At 44.0% G+C, this 23,115-nt stretch overlaps 6 protein-coding genes across 6 annotated transcripts; 4 read left to right on the top strand and 2 right to left on the bottom strand.

Moving 5' to 3' along the window:
• Positions 1-2,044: 2,044 nt before the first annotated feature.
• On the bottom strand, positions 2,045-3,930 carry FA14DRAFT_137941 (V-type ATPase). The gene has a single exon (XM_025497045.1). It carries the CDS (start codon positions 3,792-3,794, stop codon positions 2,169-2,171), a length of 1,626 nt encoding a protein of 541 aa, XP_025353140.1. The 5' UTR covers positions 3,795-3,930; the 3' UTR covers positions 2,045-2,168.
• A 274-nt stretch (positions 3,931-4,204) lies between these two features.
• Positions 4,205-10,588, top strand: FA14DRAFT_162096 (uncharacterized protein). Its single transcript, XM_025499424.1, has one exon. The coding sequence runs from the start codon at positions 4,345-4,347 to the stop codon at positions 10,177-10,179; it is 5,835 nt and encodes a 1,944-aa protein (XP_025353139.1). The 5' UTR covers positions 4,205-4,344; the 3' UTR covers positions 10,180-10,588.
• FA14DRAFT_181513 (uncharacterized protein) lies at positions 10,277-11,267 on the bottom strand (the record flags this gene model as incomplete). Its single annotated transcript, XM_025501104.1, has 2 exons — positions 10,277-10,303; positions 10,389-11,267. 2 exons carry the CDS (start codon positions 11,265-11,267, stop codon positions 10,277-10,279), a joined length of 906 nt encoding a protein of 301 aa, XP_025353138.1.
• An 842-nt stretch (positions 11,268-12,109) lies between these two features.
• On the top strand, positions 12,110-14,428 carry FA14DRAFT_78507 (uncharacterized protein). The gene has a single exon (XM_025502885.1). The coding sequence runs from the start codon at positions 12,354-12,356 to the stop codon at positions 14,292-14,294; it is 1,941 nt and encodes a 646-aa protein (XP_025353137.1). The 5' UTR covers positions 12,110-12,353; the 3' UTR covers positions 14,295-14,428.
• An 85-nt stretch (positions 14,429-14,513) lies between these two features.
• FA14DRAFT_78512 (uncharacterized protein) lies at positions 14,514-15,822 on the top strand. The gene has a single exon (XM_025502886.1). The coding sequence runs from the start codon at positions 14,563-14,565 to the stop codon at positions 15,517-15,519; it is 957 nt and encodes a 318-aa protein (XP_025353136.1). The 5' UTR covers positions 14,514-14,562; the 3' UTR covers positions 15,520-15,822.
• A 2,924-nt stretch (positions 15,823-18,746) lies between these two features.
• On the top strand, positions 18,747-23,042 carry FA14DRAFT_110111 (ras GEF; the record flags this gene model as incomplete). Its single annotated transcript, XM_025495907.1, has 3 exons — positions 18,747-19,082; positions 19,209-21,146; positions 21,285-23,042. Coding segments are annotated over 3 exons (4,032 nt in total), but the record flags the coding sequence as incomplete, so codon positions are not given.
• Positions 23,043-23,115: the final 73 nt, after the last annotated feature.

Raw genomic sequence — 23,115 nt, 5'->3', positions numbered from 1 at the left:
CGTACGGTCCGAGTGCGGTATACGATGGTCGATCAGCTTCTATCGGAAGACTTGTTCCTGCTTTTCAGAGTTTGCGGATAGCCGCCAAGATTTGTCAATTGTCGATCAAAAAGACTTAGTCACTTCTGACGTTTGGCGTGAATGGGTGAAGTGACTTGGATGTGGATAAATGCGTTCAAATGATTGACTAAACGGTATTGCTGAAGTGAGGCTGTATGCAATGAATAAACGATGGCAGTGTCCACTCAAATTTGCGTTCCTGAATAGAAGACGACGAGAGGGAGAAATGATGGCTGTGTGTCGTTATAAGTTGGGGCTCCTGACGATGGAAATCAATCGTACACAACCTTGTCCTTACGGGCCCACTTATGTTTATGAAGATTGTTTGGCTGTGCAACAATAGTTTTGGAAGAGGCGGTGAAGTTTGAAAAGTCGTTTATCGAATTCTGAACGTGGGGGAGAGATGTGAATCGATGAAGTTGATGAATGAATGCTATGAGTCAATCACCCTTGACCTCCTGTTCGCCCTTCAGAAAGGAGAAGGCTTATGTGATGCTTTGTTGCTAGGTATTCGAAGCCGACTGCCAGTGCCGCCCTTGATAGGAAGAAGTGATGAAGATGACGGAGGGCGATTGCCAGTTGCCGCGACTATGATGGTAACGATCAGAATAGGTTGTATGCCCTGTAAAGGCCATATGAAAAAAGGTTCCGGTGAATCTATGTGTGCTACTTTTGATAACAATTCACACTGCACTTCCTCACACTTAACCTGTCCAAATAAAAAGTCTCACCCAATTGTTACATTTCTTTAGGGACATATACATGAAACAATCAAAATTACTCTTTTCTTTTTCCCGAATGACCGACAAAAGATGATGCATTAGAATGTGTGAATCCCCCCTTTGTATGCCCCTTCCTCCCTCCTTTTGCTCGAGTTGCTTTGCTTCCCTCTTCTCCATGGATTTCACATTATGCATAATATGCAAGCAAACGCCCAAATTGTCTCGTTCATTCTTGTGTGTGCCAAGATGGCTGGCTACTCAAGGCGGGACAAAGAGAAAAGTTTTTTTTTGCATATGTGTACAATGTGGTTTTGTGCCGGATAAAAATTCAATCGGCGTTTTAAATAATAAATCATTCGATACATATAGCCCGTATGAACAGTGTTTTTGTGCACAACGCATAGATGGGCGTGGGCGCGATTCTAGCCCTTTTGTAAAAATTCAAACAATGGATCGTCCGCCGGGTTTTGTGTCTCTTTTTGTTTAAGACAATGAATGCATCAAAAAAAGAGCAATAAAGCAATGATCAACAGACAGAGCGGGTAAAAATACATACATACATACAATCACTTTAAACCTATTTTAGGCAACACGGGCGGAAATCTCTCGTTAAATTACATATTTTGTGATCAATAATTGTCTTGACCCTTTTTTTGTATTGTAATTAATTGTTTTATATTCAAAGCGCTCCCTATTCGATCATAGCTTTGGTCTCCGATTGAATGTACATACATATTTTGCATTGTTAGCAAACAGTTTTTATTAAATTGAACGCCTCCTTTTTTATTGCTAGCATTCTCCGCTTAAATCTTTTAGCCAAATTCATCTTTCAATCCAAACTCAGCTAAAAAACGATCGAGCCTCTCTTGCTGTTTTGATTGCGGATAGTAGTAAACACGGGAAGGGCAAACAAAAAGGTGAATTTTGCCAAGTTTAGTTTAAAAAAACGGATAAAACCTTAGCTCTTTCAAATCGGCTTCTTGGGAGAAAATAAAAAAGCAGGGGGATGGGTTAACAGGCAGCATGATCGGATAATTTATTACATGAGCTCACAGGTCTTAGCGTTTTCCCATGTACGCTAAACTGTAAATGAGGGAAAGACCCCACTCCTATTCGGCTTGTAATTGGTTGTACTAGTTTACACATTGGTCATGGGAAATGGTGATCGTTGCAATCTCGAGAGATCCGAAATATCTCCAGATTAATGGTAAGCCCGTTCAAGACCACGTGAGTCAAAAAAGGTCAATCAAACATCACACTCTCTCTGCTATTTCTAAGATCGTTTATTGATTGCTCATGAGATATATGAAATAATTAATGCCGACCAACACTGATGAATGAGAATGGAGGAAACCAAGGATAAAAAGAAATAATGAATGCTGTTAACTACTCATCATCAACCAACTTGGAATCACCATCACGGGTTCCTTTATCCTTCTTCTTGTTTGCGTCCACTTTAGCACCCTGATCAGCCTCTTCCGCTGCCTTTTTCAAACTTCCTTGTGCACGACGACCATAGAATTCCTTCAAAATCTTGGGATTAACACGTGTCAACATCTCTTTGGGCAACATTCTCATCAATGTCCAGGCGATATCAAGTGATTCAACGATCGTTCGGTTCTCGTACCTTCCTTGAGCAATGAATCTCTTTTCAAATGCGTCCAAGAATTCCAGACTCAATTTATCTTCTGCACTCAATGCGTCCTCACCAACGACTGCTTTCATACTTGCACAATCACGTCCTGTAGCATATAATGCATATAACGAATTAGATGCATCACCGTGATCCTTACGTGTCATCCCTTCTCCGATAGCACTCTTCATCAATCGACTCAAAGATCCCAAAACTTGAATGGGTGGGTAAATTTGACGGTTGTGTAATTGACGATCGATATAAATTTGTCCTTCGGTAATGTATCCTGTCAAATCGGGAATTGGGTGGGTCATATCATCGTTAGGCATAGTCAAAATAGGAATTTGAGTAATCGATCCATTACGGCCTTGCACACGTCCTGCACGTTCGTAAATGGTTGACAAATCTGTGTACATGTAACCAGGGTAACCACGTCTACCTGGAACTTCTTCACGAGCAGCGGAAACCTCACGAAGAGCATCAGCATAAGATGTCATATCTGTCAGAACGACCAACACATGCTTCTCCAATTGATAAGCAAAGTATTCTGCAGTCGTAAGTGCAAGACGAGGTGTGATAATACGTTCGATAGTAGGATCGTTTGCCAAATTGAGGAAAAGAGTAACTCTGTCCAAACTTCCGTTCTCTTCGAAATCTTGTCGGAAGAATCTTGCTGTTGCAATATTCACACCCATAGCAGCAAACACGATGCTGAAATTGTCTTCGTGATCATCGTGAATACCTTTGCTTGGCTTAGATCCGTGTGCACCGTCTTGATCGCCCTTTTTGACCAAACCTGCTTGACGACAAATTTGAGCAGCGATTTCGTTGTGGGGTAAACCGGCAGCACTGAAGATAGGAATCTTTTGACCACGAGCGATACTGTTCATTGTATCGATTGTACTAATACCAGTTTGAATCATTTCTTCAGGATAGACACGTGCGTATGGGTTGATGGGAGATCCATTGATATCCAGGTAATCTTCAGCAAACACTTTAGGTCCTTTATCGATTGGCTTACCGGATCCGTTGAAGATACGACCCAACATGTCTTCACTGACGGGCAATTTCATACTTGAACCTGTGAATTCGATGTGTGTATCCCGAACATCGATACCTGAAGTACCTTCGAACACTTGTACGACAGCTTTATTTCCCGAAACTTCCAACACTTGACCTCCACGTTGTGAGCCATCAGGCAAAGTTAGAGAAACGATTTCGTTGTATGAAGGGAATTTGACATTATCCAAGATGACCAAAGGACCATTAATGGCAGAAACAGTACGATAATCCAATCTAGGCTCAACGTCGTAATTTTGCACAGCTGCTTTTGAGTTAAGCTCAAACAGCTCCCGATCAGACATGCGTGCTTCAGCCATTTTGACAGCAAGGCTTTCTTAAACAATGGCCAAGGAAGTATAATGTAGATAGGTGAAAGTCTGCCTGTCAGCCTGATCAATGCCGCCTTCTCGTACTCTTCCGTGTCAAGCAAAAGAGAGCGAAATTGTAAAGCCCAAACGTTAATGGCGATGATGGTGAAGGATGGGGCTGATTTGGCTTTTGCTTCCCAGGCATTTATTGGATAGGAGAAATTGTGGATGGAACCTCCATTGACAGATAGACTGGATTTGTGCCTCCTGGTCAAGGCGCGTGCGCACTACACACGCAAGCCTCTTCCTAACTAAAAGCGTATGATGCTCTTTACAAGCTGTAGCACTGAAGATTAGGAATCGGCCGACAAGGCACGGGCCAAGCTACATTAAATTCTCCCTTTCACTCTTCCATGATAAGAAGAAGGTCATTGATGGCCATAAGCAGGCCTCATTGAGGACAAAGAGAGCAACTTAAAGCACATTCAGAAGCGACAATCATGGGAATACGGATATAGAGCATTAAATTTGCACGGCTTTGTTCAATCCTATCACAGCAATGAATTCGCATATACCCAGTGGCTCTTCCATGCCACCCCACAATTCTCGATTAGATCAATTTTCTCTCAATTTGCCAAATTCTCATTCCCGATCTCCGTACAGAAACAGCATCGCCGAAAGAAGGAGATCTTCATCGCGAAGAACTGATACCTCAAGCTCTTCGCTAAATCGACCTGTTCTCACCTCAAGACCGGTTTTGCTATGGACACATGAGCCGCCAAACTTTAGTACACATGAATTGGTACTGAATCCAGATTTGATCGCAGCGTTCGGAGGAGTGAGCGATGGATCAGAATTGCTGGAAGTGAGGCTACCAGAGACGTCCAGCATGGGCAATCCTGTGATTGATGAACAGAGTACTACCGGCACCGGACATCTGCACCAATCCCATGGTCGACGTAGCAGTAATCGGCATGGGAGCAATCATCGTCAACTCAGTAAGAGACGGATGGCAGGACTGTCGAAAAGAACATTTCTCTTTAAAGCCAGTCAAGCAGTCGGAGATTTGGATTGCATAGATCGTAGCGGATCTCAGTTACAGCTCAGTATTGCAAAAAATATCGCCAATATCTTCCACTTGCATAATCGATGCGAGGTTATACTATCGAAAGTCTCTCGATCTGAACATACCATCTCTCACATAGAGCTGTACTTTCGTGATCAATATGTCGGGCGAGCAGATATGTGGCGCTTAGTGACACTTTTGGAGGATACATGCGTTTACGTTGGTCAAAGGGTGACTCTTGCAGGATGTGTTCGTGCGACGATTGGAAGAATATTCATTAATGAAAGAAAAGTCATGTCAGGTTATGTCGGCCCGCAAACAAGAGCAATCTTTCGATCAGAATCAGCAAAGTACAACGTCTTTATCCAGATGGCCTCCGAGATGTGGGATTTCGATGAAGATGGAGAATTGTATTACGAGAAAGCGTTGTCAGGATTTCTGCCAGATCTGATAAGGCGCTGGCAGACGGGCAATACTACCCATGTGATCAGTATCATCCTCTTCGCAAGAGTCCACTACGATGAATCCGAATTACACATGCTTCAAGAAGTCGAATTGCCATTGCGTAAAGAAGAGGGAGGAAAAGGACGTTGGTATATAGATTATTACAAGGTTATGGTCGATCTTGAATCGGATTGTGACTGGCAAACTGCTTTGACGATGTTGAAAGAGGAATTCTTCCGTTTCAGACACGATATCCTCCTCTTACGTCAGCCCGTATCTGGTCCTGCAGTTGCACCGTGGCTGGAAGAGAGACATGCGGATTTATTACGAACAGATCACGCTCTCTTGGCAGGCTCTTTATCTGCTTCTCATGAAGGAAATATACTTGAAGCGATCAATTTGGCACTCAATCCTTTCGATGAGCATTATGTCGACCGAGATTTAAACAGAACAGGACTGGATTTGGTAGTGTTGACGGCAGGAACAGGGCACTTTGACGTCGACAAAAATCTCTTGCGTTTGACAACTGAGAGACTGATCGACAATGGAATCGGATTTGATCTTGTATGCTTGACAAAGATGCCTTTACACTCCGTGCCTCTCTTTCACTTTCAAAGTCCAGTGCCTATGCCTGATCTGAGCAACACACAAGCTACCTTTGCATCTGCTTCGGGTTCCACTTCAACGAAAAGACGGTCTATGCGGAACTCAACAGCAAATGGATCCATTGGTAGAAGTCATAATGCAACCACAGGCGCACAAGCAAGTTACCCGGACCCATTATATTTTGATCCAAAACATGGTTCTCCAAGCAAACAACAGACTCAGCCTCAGCAGGTTTCTGCCAGCTATACTTCTGCTACAGGTGTCATTAGACCGTCACCACTTACTGATTTCTATAGTATTCCTCATTGGGTTGATTGTTCCTTCTATAATTTGCAGCAGGACAAGCCATTCAGAGGAGATCGGTTCGTGCCACGATGCAAGATGCATGAAGTCCAAATGCTTGGACTGATGGAGAACGAAATTAGCGATATCTCGTTGCCCTACATTGACTTTGGCCGCTTACCAGGTGTGGTAGCGATGAGCACGAGCTTAGGAAGATCTGGAAGCATGTCAAGTAGCCAAGCAGCGCTTACACCTTTCTCGTCAAGTGCAAGTGCAAGACATAATCGGCTATATGCCTTTTTGCCGGACACATTTGGAGACACTACTGGAATGAATCCGCGTGAGCAACATAGATTATTACGAGAACAATTTGACAAAGAGACATTCCGAGATTTGGAACTGGTTCCATCAACATTCCGATCTCTGATGGTGCAGGGCGTATCGGAGAAGAATCTTGCCGGGCAGATACAATCCAGTTCTCCGCCACTTGTGCGACAAACACTACCATCGGCCAATTCTTCGAGTATTCGACCTGGATCTTCTCAGCAACCTATTGGCAGGAAGGAAAACCTTACTGGTTCATCGCCTATATCGCAACAACAAACTCCATCTAAGCAGCAGCGATCTGCTCGCTCTCTTCGTGACTCTAGATTTACGTTGCGCTCCTTAGAGTCTCGTGATGAAAGGTTGGACACACATGAAGAGGAGGAGAATTCTTCAACAGCCCAAACGAAAGATGCATGGAATCGACAAAACGAGCCTGCCTCACCTCGACAGAAGCGCATCAGTATTCTACCAAACATATCTCGTAGTGGAACAATGAACTCTTCCACTTCCGGTTCCACGCTCATGACTGATTCATATGGACATGAAAATGGATTAGCCGAAAAGATGGAGAGAAGGAAATCCAGCGCCGGATCAGTGTACAGTGTCAGCACTATCAACCGCGGCTTAAGGCCACTGTCCGATATGGGTAAAGCCAAAGCGTTGGTAGGATCGACAGAAGTAACATTCAAGGTTGAGCCTGGCCGCAGTAATGTCAAAGCAGGTAAAGCAGCTGAAAGCGCTCAACGGGCGGTAGGTGCAGAACAAGGTGGAAGTCGCACGCCAAACTCTCCTTCAAGCCCAAATTCACCATCAAAAACTAAGGGAGGATATTCATGGCTTTGGTCAGCTTTCAAGGGTAAGCTAGGTGTACCATTAGGTCAAGAAGGAGATGAAGACAACGAAAAGGTGTATGATGATAAAAGTGAAGAACAGCAATCGTCCAAGAATGCATCAAAGAAAATTCAAGCTCTACTCAAAGAACAGTCTTCAGCCCGAGTGTCATCTACATCAAGGCCAGCCTCAGTAGTCTCAGATGATGTTGACGATCCGAAGCAGTCTGAAAGAAATACCATTGACGATGAAGCAGGACCAGCGCCGATTTCCATTCCTTCGCACCATGGCGCTACCGAGGGCCTTAAGAGCAAGACGAGCTTTCCTGACATTGTTACTACGACGAGAATTATCGATGCAGATGGTCAGCCTATTGTCGATGATCAAGATGCAGCACTTGAACAAGCATTAGAGGAAGAGGAGGCAAGACTGCGATACGTCAGCCAAGCACAGGTCGAAAAGCAAACCTTGGTAAATCCTTGCAACCCACGGAAAAGCCTGCAAGCGACCTCGAACAACCAGATTATGCGTTGGCAGCATGCGTTCCCCAGAAGACTGAACCAACATGTGGTGAAATGGCGAAGTATGACAACGCCTGCATGTTTACCGTTGACTACGTTTTATCTTCCCAGCGAGGCGGACTTCAAGGAACATTGGCAAGAGTATCCTTACCAGATGAGCATCTCGTCTGACATGACCAGCTTCCTTGTCAAGCGATCTACGAGCACGCCACCTGCTCTTGCAGTGATGCGAGAAATGGCCTCTCAGCGTTTGGCTCAAGGATATCAGTTCATTGTCCCAATAAAACATACTGGTAATACACACACCTCTGCCTCAGCAATGCCCGACAATCTACGACTTCGTGAACCATGGGAGCTATTTCAACCAGGCAGCTTGGCGTCAGGCAATCCGATTTTCCTGAGCATGACAAATCAAATTCATAGGATTCACTACGATCGATCTTCGAATTGTATCCACGTAAAGAGGTATGTACGAAGGGTTGAGTACAAGACGGATCCTTTGACATACTCTTGTTGTGTGTGGGCACGAAATTTGGCCGGATATCAAACGGTGAATTCAGTCTTCCGCTATCCGGACTTTGGTGCATACAATTGGACCCACTTGGATGCAGTCATTGCAGGTCATAGTGACGAAGAATCGTTCACTGAATCAACAAGGTATTGGCGTACTAGATTTGTTGTCGTGCCTAGCGAAGGTAGTCCTCAGACATTGCGTGGTCCCAGTGGGGAAGAATTGAGCGATGAAGAGGTGCGATTGGCGGGAATGGATAGATTGGCCGATTTGTTCAATCGAGCTCGTTGGCGGCCAAGAAACAACAATTTGAATGGAAAGCGTACCGGACAGAGAGAGCAGGCACGTCCACAGAGCAATTCTACACTGTTACGATTCATACCTACTTCTTTGGATCCTGCCGTCAGTCTAAAGGACGTTGACTTCATGAATCAGATCAGAGCAGTTCATGATGCAGAGAAAAAGGAGTACGAATCGCGAAAGCAAGGTCAAGGAACAAAAGGGCGTATAAGACGACCTCTAGCTGAGACAGATAAGGCAACATTGGTGCATGACATGTACTCAGACAATGAGTTCGGTCTCAAGATCAATGATCGTTTGTGGAACAAGATTCTCTACCGCAATGCATTTTCAGGTCATGATTTCGTGACGTGGCTATGCCAAGAGTATATTGATATTCCTTCAAGAGATGCAGCGGTAGAATGGGGTCAACGATTGTTGAAAGAAGGCTTCTTACAGCACGTTCACGATTACCACGGCTTCTTGGACGGCCATTATTTCTACCGGATCGCTACAGAATATGCAAAAATGGCAAAAGCGGAAGAAGGAACGACAGCTAGGGACAATCAGCATTGGCTCACTCCCGGCAAAGAAAGCGAAGATGAAAATGGTGACGATGAAAAAGCAAGACGCGATCGTTCTAAACGTGTATTGATGAGCCGTAGCATCATCATTGATGTTGATCCGAGCCGAAGAAGTGATCGAGCAGAGGTTGCATTTTTACATTTTGATCTGACCCATAATCCCGCAAATGGATTCAACTTTCAAATTCATTGGCTTGGTTCTACTGCGCGATTCATCGAGGATTTGGTGCAAGGATGGACACGAGCGGTTGAGAGATATGGTCTTCGTTTGATCGAAGCGCCAATCAATCAAATCAAGGATGTGTCAATGCACAATCCTTTCCAAGCTCCATTGCCGATCAGTCTTGCTTTGCATCCACCTCCCACGAGTGTTTACGCTGGCTGGCTTCCGCAACATCTTTCTGCCACTTATTTGTTCGAATATGCACTCTTGCGTAAGTTCGGTTTCATCTTAGATCAAGAAGCTTCGGATCGATATCGCAATGTGAACAAAGATGTGACGATCGAGTATAGATCACGTCCAAATCATTTCGATTTCAGTCAATTTGTTCATCGATCAGGAGTGGCCTTCGTGCAAGTGTTGCCAAACAATGAAGGATTTTTATGGTTGGATAATCGATTGTTCAACTCCCACTTGCCAGCGGATAGACCACAACATGTGCAGCAACACAAAGGTGGCATCCCACCCTCGCCAAACCTTGGCGCAGGTCCTTCACACACACACCGTACAAACGGTTCACATGCAGCCAATTCACCTTCTCTTCCTTCTGCAGATCGTGTTCGCAAAGAATTTATCGAATTCTGTTTAGATGTCGAAAGATTAGAGTTATTTTACAAAGAAGTATTGGAGCAAATTCAAGCAGAAGCAATTGCGGCAAAAGGTACAAAAGAAGCTGTAGGAAATGCACCAGGTATAGATAAAGCAAAGAAAGAATCTTCTTGATCTTCTTTGAACGAATTTTCCTCTTCGTTGTTTGAAAGGTCTAGTAGGGATTCGAATAAAGCATGATGGAGATCGAATGCGCATTTTGCTTCTTCGATCATCCTTTGAGTGGATAGTTGATCCGCTTCAATATTGTTGATAGAATCACGGAGGGATTTTTTCAATTTAGCAGGTTCGTCAAAAATGTAAAATGCAAATCCATGTTGTACATCATCATCCAGTGGCGGGGTAGTGTGTTGAATTGCGAATTGTTTCGAAAGTCTCTTGAGCATATGTTGACCTCCTGACAGATCACCCATGTATCGCACGTAAGCATGTGCTAGAACAGGATGAATCTTAGAAGCTGTGGATGACGTCTGCTTCATCGGACTGCATCCTTCTGTTGGGGTGAATGAGATTCCTTCATCGCCGTAATTTGTTTTGGATAGCGTCTTTAGCCGACGAATGTAGACCACGACAGCATCTACTTGACGAGGAGACAAGAGATTGATATAATCCATATTCAGTCGAGCTGTATCATCAGGGAGTATTCCATCCTGTATTAGATTGACTTGTGCATCTTGCACGGCAAAGGCGAGGAAAGTCTTTGAATCGATACCAGACTCGGAAGTAGAAGGCTCTTGGTGCTCATCTTGTAGTTCAAGAAGATCCATTATATCTGCATTTGAGGTACACAACAATTCATCCAAATGAGCTTGAATATCGTGTAAAAGTGATTCGGTTCGTAAGACTGACAGACAGGCCTGTTTGATCGTTGGACCGGCATTGATGATGATCGATTCCATTTGAGCATAAATGCAAGTCAACATAATCAAGAATTTCAAATAATCTTTTCGGTCAAATGCTGGCATTCCATCCGTACCTCTTCCCATCAATGCTGCTACACCAACCGATCTCTCTAATTGACGATGAACGGCCCAAGTTGCTTCTTTCATCTTTTCGGTTAGTGTATCTTTTTCAGTTTCATCGATCATCATCATTGCAGAAGTGGATGCCATACTTGAATGTCCATGTTTGGCGTGATAAGAACTGTGATGGGCTGGATTTATGCCGGTAATGCTGGCAAACATGGCGAATGGGCAACCCATCTTTGCAGCAAAGTGGGATAGGAGTTGGCCGTAGCTAGAGTTTGTCGTAGAATCACCGTCGCCTTTTATATGCTTCAATTTTACGTATTAAAGGATTGCCTCACGTTGAAAGCGTGGAGAGAAATGCAATGGAAGGAAATGGCGTTGGATGTGAGGAGACTGTCGATCCGCTGAGAAGATGTTTCCAAATCTATGTACAAGAATGTTGCAAGGAATGATGCTATTGGGGTTTGATCAAATGGTCGTTGCTGTAGGGAAATTACCGTGATTGGGATGGGGTATGCGGGAATCTTTTGTGTTGTGGTTTATCTCCATTCAGATCTCATCTTGCTATTCCCGTGAGCAGCAATATTTCAGAGAATGATGGAAATTGATAAGAGAGAAGAGAGGTATGTACAAATGACCCTTACCTCTTTCTTTTTTCCCACTTGGCGTCAGGCTGTAAACGGCCAAGCACTGTTTTATTTAATGTATTTTTTCTCCGATCTGTATGCACGAGTATATTGTAAGCAGATCAGATCGGATTGTGGCTTTGATCAAACATTAAATCCGAAAAATACGCGTCGTCGTAGAGGAAAAAGATCAAAAATCCGATAAAGAATGGATAAAGCTAAAAAGCTTGATCAAGATCTTAATTGGAATGGTATTAAGAATGGTTATATAATACCATACTAGACTTGCTTTTCATGTCCCTTCATATCATAAGGAAGATGCATTATCACGTGAAGAATAAGCAAGTCCTCAGCTTTAAAGAAAGGTTCAAGCTAACTTTCCATGCAACTAATAAGCCAACGGTTAATTTTACCATCGACGCTTCTAGAATGGCTGGGACAATTTGTACCGTTACGCCTTCTCTGCGCTTCTAACGCTTTCGAGCTTAATTCTTAGGCAGGGCGTTTGTTTGCCGTGTTAAATTATTTATGCAAGCTGCAAAATAAGCCTCCACCGCATACACTAATTGTCCCCCACGGAATTGCAATCCATAGAATACTATTCAATAATACATGTCACGAGAGAGGGGGCGTTATTATTCTATTCTTCGCTTTGACCACGATCATCGATCATCTATTTATTCAAAGGGGAAACATGGCAGATCGACCTGATTCTAACTCAGATGAGCCAAACGAAAACCGCTCTCACACACCTACTCAGCAATCATCAGTGCAAAATGACGAACCACCGGTGACCAATAATGAACAATCTTCATCACACCCCTCTGCACGGTCAGCACTGAGCGGTGTCGAAGCTCAGACAGCTGAAGCCCAACCACAAACGACATCATCGAACAGCTCAGGAACTAATCAAAATGCAGCACCAGCACCACCATTCCCAGTTGATCCAGGTGCTCATTTGAGAAGTGGCGCAGGCGGATTTGCTGCCTTGGTGGACGCTTTCATGGCAGGATTTCGTCAAGCTGCCGTAGATGCAAGAGGCGAACGCACACCTTCTTCACAGCCTCAAACGACTACAGCCGCTTCCTCTGGTGTCAGTGAGACAAACACTACAACGGTACCTGCATCATCTGCGCAGAATGAAAATACTACAGAGACCACTGCTGTCCCATCGAATGCCAACAATAATGCTACTGCTGATAGCACTTCGAACGACGCAACATCCGCTGCAAACAATAATGCAAGTCAGACGACAGACGATGCCACAGATCGTCCTCGCACTCTGTTTTTCCGCATGCCAGTTGGTCCAGACGGAAGGGATGCCTTGCTTGCTTTCACGCCAGGTCCAATTCCAATTCCACCACCAGAAGCAGGAATGCCTACAGCTGCAGGTCTATCTGGTGATCGTGGTAATGGGCTGGCATCAGGCTTCCATCTGCCACATTCACCAATCTTTGTTCCTTTCGGCGCTTCCCCTTTGCATTTCAGTTTTTTGTTTGATGCTCAAACGAATACTGCTTGGCCGATTGCCAACATCACAAACGGACCACCAGGTGCAATGCCTATTGAACAGCCAATTCCACCCAATATGCCACAATTTGTCACTGGACCGCCATTCCGAATCGCCTTGAATGTCTCGTACGGTCCACCTCCTGAAGTACCACGACCAGATCCTGAGCGTGCTTCCCGTTTTGTTGGATCTCTCGAGAGAGCAGATGCCGAATTGCGTGGTCGAATGGCCAGATTGGGTATGGGTGATATTGGAGATTATGGAGGTTCACAAAACAACGAAGGCGGAAATGGGGCAGCGCTGGGATGCGGTATTTGTTTGGATGAATATGCTAGCGAAGATAGACCAGAATGGATCGGAGGTCAAAGTAGTATTGATGAAGAAGTCGTTGCTGTGCCTTGTGCAGGTCATCATACATTGCATCACAGATGCTTGTATGAATGGTTGGTCAATACGCCACCAAGTCAATGGACTTGTCCGTTCTGTCGTGCGCCTTTAGATAAAGAAAAGGTTGATCAAAGTGCAAGTGAACAAGAACAACAAAGACAACAAGAAACACGACAGCGACGTCAAGATACGAACGAGAATGAGGATAACCTGAAAAAGAAAGCAGAGTTAGAAGCAAGAGCTCGTTCATTACGTGAAGAAGTTCGTTTACGTGAACGTGCTCGAGGATGGAGATGCGATTCACCTGCTTGTTTGCCAAGATATCCTGATTCGCCCAATGACGAGAAAGATTGCGCTCATCAAGGCGAAGAATCGACGGTATCTGATTGGCCTTCCGATGTCACATCTCTGATCAGCCTGCTGCCTTGTCGTCATAAATTACACCTTGACTGTCTCTGCACGAGCATGAAATTGGAACAAGCAGATCTCGGAAGTGAAGATGATTCAGACGAAGAGGAGGAAGAAGAGACAGAAGAAATTGTAGGAGAGGCAAAAGCTGAAGAAGGATCAAATGACTCTAATACGCTCATTAATGAACCGGAAGCAAAAGTTGATTCACCTCTTGTTTCTAAACAACAGACTGTCGGCAAGTGGGTAACTTGTCCAACATGTCGACATGAAGCATGGGCAGAATTGCCAGTGCGTAGAAAGCCAAAGCGAGTTGAAAGCTTTGCTTGAGAAATAGTTGTAAACATACAATGATTATATACCCTCATCTTTGTACATTATCACAAGTTTTGCTCTGTTTTTTACATTTGTATCATATTTATCATCTTTGTGATCGTTTTAATATCATATCGTCATCAAAAGCTGAAAATGAATGAGAGTCGAGCAGTACGCGTTTCAGCCAGTTGATGTTGTGTGTTGGACTTTTGAGAAAGTACACTAACTAAACCACTTTCTCCACCCTCCATATGCATTTCCGATAACCATCACAATCAGAAGGATGCGTTTGAACTTGTTGATCGATTTATCAGGGACGCTGCATATAGGTGATCAAGCATGTCCCGGTGCAATTACGGCTCTGAACAGGTTATTCTCTTCCAAGCCAGTCAAGGGCAAATGTTCGGATATAAAAGTCCGATTTTGCAGTAACACAACCAAAGAATCTAAACAAGATTTACAAAAACGGCTTGTTCGGATTGGATTCGATGAAAAGATTGTTACGACAGATCGTATCATGACGAGCTTACAGGCTTGTACACAATTGTGCTTGAAGCAGCAATGGAAACCTCTCTTACTGCTCACGTCATCGGCGCAAAACAGCTTTAGGGATCGATTGGCAAAGGACGACAAAGGAGATCAGCAATCTGAGGCAAAGAATAGCATACAACATGCTTTCTTCCCACATCCCGATTCTCCACCTTCAAAGTTATCATCACAGGAAAAGGATCAACTTAAAAAGTGTGATAGCGTCATCGTTGGTCTGGCACCAAATCTATTCAACGCAGAATGGCTAGATGAAGCATTTCGAATACTGTCAAATGAATACAGCCAAGGTCAAAAGCATTTGGTTGCCACACATAGAGCTTTATACTTTCGTCCAGGAACGGATGATCCATTATCCATGGGTCCTGGTGCATATATTGCAGCTTTGGAAGCCGCAACAAGACGTTCTCCCGATCAAACGATCGTTTGTGGAAAGCCAAGCAAAACATTCTTGCAATTGTGTATAGATGATATACATGAAGAACGTCAAGCAGAAGGACTTGGACAGGATTCAGAAAAGACGATCATCGTTGGAGATGATATTGAAGCGGATTTAGGAGGTGACTCGATCGAATTAGGACTGGATCGTGTTCTTGGTAAGTGGAAACAGATGTTTAGACGGGGGTTTTGGGGGACTGATTTATTCTTTTTCACGCATTCAAACAGTCCAAACTGGCAAATATCGTCAAGGTGATGAAAAGCGTAGTGCTGATAATCCTGTCAAGGTGTTCGAGTCTTTTGCTGATTTCGTTCAGAAGGAACTTTTCGATGCTGGGATAATGCAAAATTGACTGTCTCAGATACAATCCAGCTAATCGTACTGATGGTGTGCGACACAAATTGTCGGGAGTACCTAGTCTATAGTCGCAATCGGGTTGACAGGAAGGTTCACAAAGCAACCTGCTTATTATGTCATCTACTTCAATTCAAAAGATTGACAAGTGAACATCCTTTGATTACGCAATCATTCTGAAAGGTAATGGGAAAATTCCCATGGTACGTGGTAGTCCTACCTCCGGGACCCGACTTCTCTTACTGGACAGACGGGACCGCGACAGGACTGATACAATTTTCCCACAAACCTGGATCTGGTCGGAGTTTTTGCGTGGAAGTTTTCGAACAAAGGAGTCAATACATGCAGCATATTCATTAATGAATGCACCTCTTCACCCCACGGACAAACAATCATGTCAATAGATGTTGACTGGTTTCATGTTCCTTAGGAAGGATGTATAGTATAAAAGAATCTTTGGAACAATGGAAAGACCCACGGGAAGGATTAGTGTGTTTCGACGTATAGAATGACTGCTGTGCATGTGCAGTCTATCTATTTTCCGAGAGCCATCGATTTTAATTATTTTGTTTTTAATGCTTTCACAATTGTGTCCCACAAAATATTGATGGTAATAATTACGTTATGTTTTAAGCTGTATGATTTAGAAAGTGCGCAAATAACTATAGTATGCATGTATGTAGTATCGGCCAATAAAAGGTACATGCACTAGTCTTCGATCGATCTGTTTGCATTTGCAATTATTGTGACACTTCCGAACAAAGGTGAATTTCGGGATGAATTCGCTGTCAGTCGATTGTGTGCTTTTTGATTGTATGGTATCAATCAATGCCGTGCGGGTACTTTAACAAAAGGGTTATTTTTAAGCTTCTTTCATCTATGCACGAATGCTAAGACGCACACGATATATTGTGCAAAGCAAGATGAATTGAATTGAATGTTGGCACGGTTGTTTGGGTCAAAAGGATCAATGTGAGAGTATGCATACATCGATCTCAGTGCACTTTGACGACAAGCAACCCTTACTACTGCAGAGTACAGTACCATGCAGATTCAATCAGAGCCTAAAAAGTACAAGGTATATGATCAGTCTAAATGTTAATTTGTTATACGCCAAGGGTAAGCTAATGGATAAACAGCAACAGCCGCATCACTGCCTCTTCAACAAATCAATTGCATCGCGCTGCCCTGCGCAGCGCCTGACCGAATTGAAAACTTCTTTTTTTTTCGTCTAAATTTACGGCACCATCTTGCTTGCGCTAAAGAAACAAAAAACATCCTTGCAAAAAAAGGTTCTAATTTCACCTTTGTGAATGCATTTCATCAGCTTTTCATTCAGGCAAATCATGAGAAATGCAGATGCGATCGTTAAGTTCATTAAAGGGCTTTATCAGTCTAGACTGCAACGCTTTGATCCCTTTTTTTGATCAACAAATACCAGCCACAAAATTGATAGTTATTTTGACTGACTGCCTTAAACGCGGAGATGCAAGGCAAAGAGATGGTGGAAATGGGGTGCTTGTGCTTTGCCGAGGCAAATTACCTGTCAAATTCTTAAACGAATTTAAAGTCCTGACTGCACCTAGCCTTAAAAAAAGGGGGGACACATTCACACACATTGTACACACACACAAAGGCAAACAAACGCGCTACTTGCACGCGCCTCTCTTTGAACATTCTTGAGTGTATGTTGGATTTCGATTGCTGCTGTACATAATCCTGCTTTTCTCAAAGGCTCTTCTTCTTTTCATTCTCTGATTTGATCACCATAATCAAAAGGATTGATTCATTTCATCTTTATTCGATTTGAAATCCTCTTAAACGCGCTGGTACGATCGCGTTTGATTGCCATTACTCATTCTCAACTCTTTGCAACATTGCTGGACATAGGCGGAGTCTCAAAAAAGAAACAAAGCACATCATCATTTACAAAACACAGATCAAAACATCATTGAAATCCCGGCTGTAAAAGATCCCACGCAATCACTCTGGACCTGAACAACTGCTTGCCCTCTGACGATCATTATTGCGCCCGTCACCTCATTTAACGCCTGGTTCACTTCATTGCAGAAAGGGGGCACAAGTGTCAAGGAAAATTATAAATAAACGGTCCATGCGTCGATACTTTTCGATCTCAACCTCATCTCATTTATAACTTGGTGGTGCTGCATGAAAAGTCACATTGCTTTGAACCTCATCAACATTCATTCTCCAATCATCATCTAAAGAATTCATATCATACGTTATCAGAAGGACGACAATCAATTCATTCCAAAACGGCATACATTCGCACGTCTTCTTACTCTTCACAGGCGCATCTTACAATCTCAAACCAAATAAAGTACATCCTCATTTTACATTTCGGCGCCGCTATTCTTTCAATCGGTATTTGTATTCCGTTGCTGGTATTCTTTTGTTCTACAAACCCGCTCGGCTTGGCGTATCAATTTGACTTCTTGCTGTGTTCTGGAAGCATTTCGGACTCTATCGGACAATACGGCAAAAAAAGATAGGGGATTTCCATGAATTAGGGACCCTTATCCGATCATACAACAGTCCCCCGATTGAAAAGGTCAAGATACTTGTGGAGATTGTAGTGTCGGATCTGATTTGTTCGTCACTTTCTTCATAACTTTAACGTCTGAACAACGTCGATCAATCTCGCTATGACAACATTGCCACAACAAAGAAGTATCGGAACTCGCACAATGTCATCCTTTTCCAAGGAGCCTAGATCGAACGGAAGTGGGGAATCGTCTACCACGCCGAGTATTTTATACTCACAATCACGTCTAAAACCAGTGCAAAGTCGACCAGAGATGAAAGAACGGAGTGTTTCACAGAATTCCCAAACGTTTGGTTTTCAGAGAAAGGCAAACGAAGCACGCACGATGAAGCCAACCTATTCCAACGAAGGAAGCATATTCGACGAACAGGAGCCAGATTCTACTTTGTTTACCCAGAAGCTAGAAGGTTTGCCCATCACACCTCGATCTTCACAGGATGAGAATGGAAGTCGATCGAGTATGATGTACACAGATCAGGAAACAACTTCAATAAGAGCGGAAAGTGTATCAGAGAATGATTCTGATGACGACGGAGACGAGGAATCAAGTGAAGATGGAATTGAAGAATATGTGGTGGCTTTGCATGATTTTGCATCCAACAACGAAACATGCCTATCCTTCGTTTCCGGACAAGTGATTCGCGTGTTTAACAGAGACGAATCCGGTTGGTGGGATGGGGAGTTGGATGGTCAGAGAGGATGGTTCCCGAGCAATTACGTAGATGAAAGTGGACTAACATCTGACAGCAACGCATTCGGATTCTCAGAGCGAGACGAAGTGCCGGAAGCCTTCAATCCTGATCGGACTGTAGATGGATTCGACCAAGTTAGCAGCGAGAGCGCAAGAGAGACTCTAGGTTCTTCCGGTAGCAGTCATCATACCGCCACATATGCAAACGTATACAATGGCGTTCCAACGACGGGATCACTATCTTCCCGATCACCTACTCCAACAGCAAATACCTTGATGCAGGCAAGTTTAAGCAACCAAAGCGGGAATGGTGTTAATGGTGTCGCGGCAAAGAATAGACATCTTCGCAGGCCAAACGGAGCAGTGGAGCTTCATGCTCCCATGCCAAGTATTGTGGAGCCAATTCAACACGCCATCTCATTATTGCACAACGCTGTTCGAGCAAATCGGATAGCCCATTTTCAGCCTTCTACTGCATGTGTGATTTCATCTGTTCGATCTGTGCTGTCTTCTACAGATTGTTTGACACGCGAATCATCAGTATTGAAAGCACATCCTGTCTTGGCCAAGGAGCGGAAGCAAATATTGGCTGAATTGAGCAGATTGGTAACGCAGGCAAGAAGGGCATCTGACCCTACATTCGATAATGCATCACTGGCACAAGAAATGGAAATCATGCTACGTATGGCAGATCAAGTGATCTTTAATGTGAAACGATTTTTGGACGTAGCAGTGGAATGTGGCGTTCATATCCCTGACAAGCATTCTAGCGTATACGATGATATGTACGATGATGGAAGGTTGTCTGCAACAACTTCCCGTCAAGGCGGTAACTTCCCAAACCGATTCGATCAAGATAAAACCCCAACGCCCGATTCGCCACGCAGTTCAACCTATAGAACAGCATTTACCTCTGATCATGTATCACCGAGAAGTTCGCGAAGCTATGTTGACCTTCGTGGCTCAAATCCACCGTTGTCAACTTTTAGAGGTGAAGGAAATGCTTTAACAGTAGCTGCTCGCATCAAAGCACAAGCTTTGAACCAAAATGGAAGCACTCCCAATCTTTTCAGTACAAATACATCAGCTACAGACGCAAGAGCTCATGCTGAGGCTTATGCGCAAGACGGCAATAGTGCCTCACACGGTTCTCATTCTCCCGAAGGCTCTGGCGATTCAGAGACTCATTCGGACGAACGTCGCGCTGAATCGTCGGAAGGATCGGATGAAGGACCTATTCCATCAGTCCCAAAAGAATGCGCACCTGCTGAAGTAATGGAGCGAATTCAGCATGCCAACGATCATCTATTGTCAATTATTGCTGCTTTCATTGGTCACATTCATGGACACACACGTGAAAGTCATGCTTCTAGCTATGCATTCTTGATCGACATGACTCGTGCGACTGTGGACGGAGTAAGAAACTTGCTCGTCATTGTTGAAGCTGTTCATGGATGTCAAGAATTGGCTTCCAAATTGCCAAAACAGATGCAAATCTTATGGGAAACACGTGAAAGCGTGTACGAGGCAACTGCTTCTCTCGTTACTGCAGCAAGGGTGATTACATCTTCAGCCAAAGCAGAAAAGTCTCCTTCTTTGGGCGATGGCGAAGATGACGAAAAGCAAAAGTTGTTGCAAGCAGCTACGATTGTTTTACGAGCAGGCGGAGAATGCGTTGGAGCTGTAAAGTTGTGCTTGAATCGAGCTCCTGCTTCTTTGCGTATCACTCTTGCCATGCCGTCATCTTTGCACGCACAAAGCCAAAGAAGTCAAAGTAGCACTTCTAGAGAAGGTCACAATGCAAACGATCAAGGAGATGAGGAAGCAGAAGCGGGCGAACGTCATATTGAAGCCGCAGAAGTACGTCGCAATAAGCATACTTTATCATACCTCGGTCGTAAAGCAACGAGCTTGAGCTGTCTACGCGAGCGCTACGAGCAAGATGTCGAAGGGCCTGCAACTCCATCAAGTCGATTTGCAGATGTTGCGGAAGAGGCTAATGAAGATTCCAGTGACGTTTTCGTTTCTATAGATATGAACACATTGGATCCAAACGACGAGACGAAAAAGAATGCAAACAATACTCAGCAATCAGAAGCTGCCGAATCGAGCGATTCCAGTGAGCCCATGTCGCGTGACCATTCTAGAACGTCAGCATCTACTTTGCATTCCACTCATTCGATTACTACGCCAAGCACATCCGCTAGGCCTTCGATGGATAGAGGAGAGCATGCCGCATCAAACTCTTTAGGTCAGCATCAACAAATCAATGTTGCAGCGCCATTTGACGGCGCAAAGATTCCGGCCAATAATCGTGGTCCACCTTTATCTTCTATTCCACCACGAAGTGATAGGCATATGAGCAATAGGCCACCGCATGTGCGTGATCGATCGGCAAGCTTGCCGAAGTCGGAAATTGATGCACGTAATAGAAGCGGTAGCAGTGCAAGCGTTGGAAGGTTATCGCAAATGACAACAACCACATCGGAAGCTTCTTCGCCTGCTTCAATTTCATCTCCATCTTTCCCTTCACCGCCAAAACGTGTTGGTCGTAGCCTTTCCTCTGATGCACGTATCCTGGCTCCAGATTACGATTCATCAGAAATTTGTTTCAATTCTGAAGGTCAATTGACCGGAGCCACGTTGAAAGCTTTGGTGGAAAAGATGACGCCGCATAACACAACAATTGATGCAACTTTGAGCAATGCATTCTTCCTTTGCTTCCGTTTGTTCACAACGCCGATGGAGTTGTTTGAAGTGTTGGAAGCACGTTACAATATGCGAGCACCAGCTGAGATTGAATTGAATGCCGACGATTTCACACGATGGACCGAATTGAAAGTTGCTCCAGTGCGATTGAGAGTGTTCAATTTCTTCAAATTGTGGCTGGAAAATCATTGGAATGGCGCAACAGATCATTGCATTTTGGAAAAGTTGATCGAATTTACGCAGACTTCAATGATGCATTCTCTCAACAAGCCTGGTCAACGATTAGCAGAATTAGCGAATAGAAGATTATCCGCTGGACCAAGCGCAAAGATGCAGACAGTTGCTGTAACATCGCCCGGATCGGGAGGCTCAGGCACACGTGGACCCGGATCATTGAAAAGAATGGTGTCTGCCGATCGTGTTGTCAAAACTACTCCAGGATTGACGGAGATTGTGAGCATGTACACTCCCAATGCTACACCCAAGTCTTCTTCTGCACCTCAACCGATTGTATCGAAAACATTGATGACGCAATTGAAGCAATTGGCTCCAGCAAGAGTAAATGTGATGGATTTCGACCCTCTGGAACTTTCACGTCAATTGACAATTATGGAGAGCAGAATCTATTGTTCCATATTACCTGAAGAGCTTTTAGGTCAAGAGTTCAGCAAGAAGGTTGGCGTCAGCAATGCTATCAATGTGAAAAGGATGAGTGCACTCAGTACACACATCACCGGTTGGGTGAGCGAATGCATTCTGAACGAAGATGATGCACGCAAGCGAACTCAATTGGTCAAATTCTTTATCAAATTGGGAGATCGCTGTTTGATGTTGAACAACTTCAATGCTTTGTTCGCCGTTCAAAGCGCTTTGAATTCTTCCACGATTGCACGTTTGAAGAAGACATGGGACGGATTACCATCCAAATACCGCACTTTGATGGAACAACAAAGAAAAGCAGTTGAGCATACACGAAACTTTGCTGGCTATCGTCAAAGATTACGTTCGATCATGCCACCTGCTTTACCATTTGTGGGTTTGTTCTTGACCGATTTGACTTTCTGTCATGAAGGAAATGCATCAACACGTCCTTCCCCTGCTGATCCGAACAAGAGGTTGCTCAATTTTGATAAATATGTGAAGATGAGTAGAATCATTGGCGATTTACAAAGATTCCAAACGCCTTACAATTTATCGGAAGTGGCAGAAATTCAAGAATACTTGCAAACCATGCTGGAATCATCCTCTCAAAGTGGTAAGAATGCAGTCACGGCGGAAGAGCTGTACAGACGTAGTTTGCGATTGGAGCCACGCAACAACAGTAATGGTACAATCCAAACTGGTCATGGACTAGGCGTTGGAAGTACTGTACCGGATGGAATCTCTTCTTTAAATACAGTTTCCAATCGAACAGGTCTTGGTAGTGTGGGTGGATTGGACATCTTTAACTGGAAATGATGATAGCACTATTACGATTTAAAAAACTTTTCTCTCTTTGCCTCCCTTTTTTTCATTTTCGGAAGCACCACAA

Source organism: Meira miltonrushii (genome assembly GCF_003144205.1).
Source record: "Meira miltonrushii strain MCA 3882 unplaced genomic scaffold FA14scaffold_4, whole genome shotgun sequence".
Taxonomy (NCBI): Eukaryota; Fungi; Basidiomycota; class Exobasidiomycetes; order Exobasidiales; family Brachybasidiaceae; genus Meira; species Meira miltonrushii.
Note: the sequence above shows the minus strand (reverse complement) of the source record. Positions and strands in the feature narration are given on the sequence as shown.

Coding starts and splice junctions, on each gene's coding strand:
- FA14DRAFT_137941 (XM_025497045.1), bottom strand. CDS start 3,794: ATGGCTGAAGCACGCATGTCTGATCGGGAGCTGTTTGAGCTTAACTCA.
- FA14DRAFT_162096 (XM_025499424.1), top strand. CDS start 4,345: ATGAATTCGCATATACCCAGTGGCTCTTCCATGCCACCCCACAATTCT.
- FA14DRAFT_78507 (XM_025502885.1), top strand. CDS start 12,354: ATGGCAGATCGACCTGATTCTAACTCAGATGAGCCAAACGAAAACCGC.
- FA14DRAFT_78512 (XM_025502886.1), top strand. CDS start 14,563: ATGCGTTTGAACTTGTTGATCGATTTATCAGGGACGCTGCATATAGGT.